This window comes from Emydura macquarii, unplaced genomic scaffold (genome assembly GCF_026122565.2).
Source record: "Emydura macquarii macquarii isolate MOO-44397 ecotype Brisbane River unplaced genomic scaffold, CSIRO-AGI_Emac_v2 contig_312, whole genome shotgun sequence".
In the NCBI taxonomy this organism is placed as follows: domain Eukaryota; kingdom Metazoa; phylum Chordata; order Testudines; family Chelidae; genus Emydura; species Emydura macquarii.
In genome coordinates this window covers 15,266,207-15,270,889 of record NW_027130449.1, presented here as the reverse complement: position 1 = coordinate 15,270,889, position 4,683 = coordinate 15,266,207, and the positions used below count along the sequence as shown (strand labels likewise).

The following is a 4,683-nucleotide window of genomic DNA, read 5'->3' as shown; positions in this document are numbered from 1 at the left end:
TGGGAGAGCCGATCATTTCCGATGTCGGAGCGGTGTATTATGGGAATTGTCGTTCTTTCTCGTTGACCCGGAAGCGCTGTTGCGACTTGTCGCTCCGCGCTCCGGAAGCGCAGTGAAAGCACGGGGTTTCCCAGGCTCCTCGGCCAGGCGGCTTCCTTTCTCAGCCGACATCTTGAAGCAACAGCTACCGCTGCCTCGCTATGGTGGGTGAGCCCGAGCCGGCACCAGGCCGAGTCGCCTGGCCTGGCCTAGCCTAGGGCAGGGGTGTCTGCGAGGCAGTCGGAGCGGCTGGGCCTCGTGGGACCGGCCCTAGCCCTAGCCCTGGAGTCGCCCCCTTCCCTCCCGTCGGGAGACGCTCGGGCGGGGGGAGGCGCGTCTGTGAGGCGCCGCGTGGCGGGCCCCGGCCTCTGCCGCCTGGCAGCTGCGGGGGGCTCAGTCGCCGCCCGCCTTGGAGGCTTGTTCCCGCGCGCTCCCTGGGCCTGCGCCCTGGGGTATCGGGTAGGGCCAGTTTTTCCCCGTGGTGCTCTGTGGGGAGTGGGAGCACCTGGCCTCACCCCCCCCCCCCGTTTCGTCTCTTTCCAGCCCCCCAAGGACGACAAGAAGAAGAAGGATGCGGGGAAGTCCGCCAAGAAGGACAAGGACCCAGTGAACAAATCTGGGGGCAAAGCCAAAAAGAAGGTAGGAGTCTGCAGCACGCGGGGTCACTGGGCTCTCGCCTGCTTGCTCGGCAGCAGGGTCTGGGTGCGCCGTGTTCGCGCGGGCATCCCAGTGCTCAGCAAAGCCGTTTCCTGGCGAATTATTCCTTGCATGTCCCGGGAGGTGGGTCAGTATCATCTCCACTGGCGGCTAGGGGGCAGAGAGCAGCGGCCATGTGCTCAGCTGAGCCTGAAGGATACTGTGCTCAAGGCCAGGCCGTGAGATGTTTTATTCTGTAATAAAATATCTCCCTCCTTCCGTTATTCATACCGGTAAATCACATTTTAAAGACCTGTACAGGCGGTTTCTACATTTGGTATTTAGCAGTAGCCAGAGACTGACTGATGGCTGGGAGTTAGGTTTCCCAGCTCTGTCATTGACTCCTTTGGGCATGTCCCATTGTAAAAGGGCGTGTTCCCCTCTGTCATGGTGCTCTTGAAATGCTTTTTAATGTTTGAAGTGCTTTAAAATAAATGCTATTAGACCCCATCTAGATCATAAGCTGATTTAAAACGTTAGCAAGTTACCATGAACCCTAGGGTCCCTTAGAGTTTAACTTGACAGAATTATTTAAGGGGGAATGTCATATGAATATTGAATTGAACAGTATCTCTCCAAACCTTTATAATTTGAGTTTCAAGGGAGGCAAATTGCATTCTCCTCCACCCCAATTACTATAAAGAAGGTCTAAAAAGGCTTTTCAACACTGAAGAAAGTTTCACTTCCTTGGTACATGAGACATCATAATCCTGCTAATTTTGGGATGTCCTTACTGTTACAGGGGAGCTAAAGCCTGAATTTCAAATATGAAAATTGGAGCAGGTGGGGTGGGAACTTCAGTCCCTCTTCATACATCACAAAGAAGCCAATGTCAGTATCAAGTTACACTTTGCCACTTTTGGGGATGAGTCATTGGTGCAGCAAGTCTGGCACTATGAGCACACCTCAAGTGGCTTAACGCAGATTGAATAATAGTGGTAAAAATGCCTGATTGCTGTCTGCTCTGGAATTTTCATTTTGTGGTGGTGATTGTGGTAGTGTAGAAAAGGCACTATTATGCATGTTAAAGCCTGCTGCTAATGGGTCTGTGTTAACATAGTAAATAGGTGGTCTCTCTGTAATTAGTGCTCCTCTGAGCAATAAGCTTGCATTTGGTGGTCAAGGAGGAAATGCTGTGGCCTGATGATGCAGTTCTTGAGATCATGCCAAAGCTTTTATTGTGCTGCTTGTTTGAAGGTGGTTTCCCTTCTTTTTCTTCATGTAGAAGTGGTCCAAGGGGAAAGTAAGAGACAAGCTGAACAACCTTGTTTTGTTTGACAAGGCTACTTATGATAAACTGTGCAAAGAAGTGCCCAACTACAAGCTCATCACGCCTGCTGTAGTCTCTGAAAGGCTGAAAATTCGAGGTTCCCTAGCAAGAGCTGCCCTCCAAGAACTGCTCAGCAAAGGTTACCTATTTTCTGTATTACTGCATCTGAAGAAGAGAGCTGAAGTCTCTCGAAAGCTTATGCCTACAAATATTAAATTTGTTAGTCTTTAAAGTGCCACAGAACTCTCGTTGTGTTTGCTGTATACAGACTAACACGGCTACTCCTCTGAAAATGTTAAAAACACTGAATTGTGGGATGGGAGACCTCAACCCAGATGTATTCTTTGATCTCCCTTATTTGTTGATTGATTTGATACAAATCTAGTTGCAGGTAGCTTGTATACAAAGGAGTTCAATAATGAGCATTTTACATTTAAATGTCTCCTTTTTCTCATCAGTCTAATATGTCACTTGGCATTTTAATGTTTCTCTATACGACCACATCAGAATTGATGGTTACTTGTGTGCATATTTTTAAATACAGTGCAAAAAAAATGGATGTTTGATAGCCATAGTGTCTAATTGCTAAGAGGAAGATCCCATCTGTGGTGTAGAAAATTGAGTCAGGAGATTACTATGTGACCAGATCATCTGACAACTGAAAACCTGGTTCAGTTTTGCAGTGCTAACTTTTCCTGGATCATGCTGAAGTCCTGCCTGTCCTATGAGACTTTTAGTGTGGGGACTACTGTGTTCTAGACAGGCTCTTTGGCTCTGGTTGCCAAGGGCCTCAACAGGAATTCATTTCAGTGTTCCCTGTTTAGAAGGCACAGCGAAACAATGAACAGAACTAGAATGAATTAAAATGCTAGGTTCTTAGCCCTGAGTCTGCAGCTCTCAAGGTAGAACTGTTAGTCTTTGGAAGGGTGGGCCTTCCAAGGTTATCTGTTAACACTGTCTTAAAGATTCTGGACTTTTTTTAATAATGTTTCCTGCCTCCTTGATAGGTTTGATCAAACTTGTGTCCAAGCACCGAGCCCAAGTGATTTACACCAGAAACACGAAGTGTGGAGATGCACCTGCTGGTGGGGAGGATGCTTAAAAAGGTGAGGTGCTATTGAAATTCTGACATTGCATGTATCCCTGCCTCTCCATTTATGTATCCCTTGTTAATAGAAATGCGAACCAGAATCCCAGTGTGAATTCTTCATGGTGGACTTCTATTCCCTTGTGAAATCTCTTAAAAATCTACTTCTAAACAGAGTAAAAACAGGCATATAGTTCTGGAAGCACTAAAACTTAATTATTGCCTCTGCATCAGTGGGAGAAAGGAATTCTAATAGCTTATATAGAAGTTGTGGTGTTAAATAATAGATATCTGGCAAGAGGGGGTAGGAGATCACTTCTGTCACTTACTCCCTGCTTGTCTTTTTATTAAGGTCTCTCTTGAATGTGCTACCTGCTCAATAGCAATAAACCATTCAAACTGAGTTCTTGATAAAAATTGTCAGATGAGTGGAGGACTGTTCTTTCAAATTATAACTGCTTCAATAGAACAAATTTTATTAGACACTCAGTTGTGTGGAACTAGTTGTCTAACTCACACTACTTTTTGCTTTGCAGGTTCTCCAATCACCTCTGCAATCTTTATGTAAATGTATACGATAAAATTGTTCAATTTTGTTTTCTTAAGGGGATGAGAGAATAAAAAATACCCTCACGACCATCGAGGAGTTAGTTTGTACTCTGTTACATACTAGGGTGGGGAGGTGTCTTAAAATAGTAGGGAAGTGCTTAGACAATAAGGGGGCCACACTAGTAGATAGGAAGGCTACAAAACAGTAGGTAAAAATGGAGGCCATGCTAACTGAAGAAACCCTGGTCAGGTTTTAAACCCTCCTTTCCCCGATGCCTTCCCTTTTTTGTTTGTTTTGAGAGGATTAAGTCTTCAGTGAATTGATCAAGTCATCAATTGAGCATATGGAAGAGTCTGGGGTTTTTTTTTTTTTGTTAAGTCCTGGAATTCTAAAATCCTACATCAGTGCAAATTCTAAGGAATAAATTCAGCATAGTAAATCACTTTCCTCTGCAGAGATTACAAGCAGTGTTCTGAAAGCAAGCTTCAGTTAACTCCTAATTAGACACACTCGTATGTGTGACTAGCTACAACATTTTTTTTCTTAAAAGGTGTTTTATTGGAGCCTTAACCTCCCTTTAAGCTACCTTAGAACTGTAGGATTTTTCCAACCTTTCACAAGATTCTAGGACTGAGTCACTGCAAACAGACCGGCTATCACTCCATGAGTCTTGGTGTTAGATTAATCTATCTAAATTAAATAAAACTTCTAAATGCAACAGGCTGTAAATACAAGAGAAACTACCTTCTCTATTACAGGATAGGTGAAGTCTGCAAGCATTACAGCAGGAGTATATGACACAAATTATTCCCCTTTGAGGTGGCTGTCCTGCAGCTAAGAGCCATGACTGATGCTGACAGCTCTGGCCACAAAGGGCTTACTCCTTTTCATCTACTCCAGTGGTTCCCAACCTGTGGCTTGGGGGCCAAAACTAGCCTGCGGGGGCTTTCAAAGTAGCTCACGGCTCCCCTCAGGCTGGCTGCAGAGGGGAGATGCTGCCTAAGGATCCAGGTGAAGCGTGTTGCCACGGGGCTACATGAC

General features: G+C 45.5%; 1 protein-coding gene across 1 annotated transcript; it reads left to right on the top strand.

Moving 5' to 3' along the window:
* The first annotated feature begins 68 nt into the window (after positions 1–68).
* Positions 69–3,731, top strand: RPS25 (ribosomal protein S25). Its single transcript, XM_067566671.1, has 5 exons — positions 69–203; positions 583–678; positions 1,961–2,144; positions 3,013–3,111; positions 3,629–3,731. Exons 1-4 carry the CDS (start codon positions 201–203, stop codon positions 3,105–3,107), a joined length of 378 nt encoding a protein of 125 aa, XP_067422772.1. The 5' UTR covers positions 69–200; the 3' UTR covers positions 3,108–3,111; positions 3,629–3,731.
* The last annotated feature ends 952 nt before the right edge of the window (positions 3,732–4,683 follow it).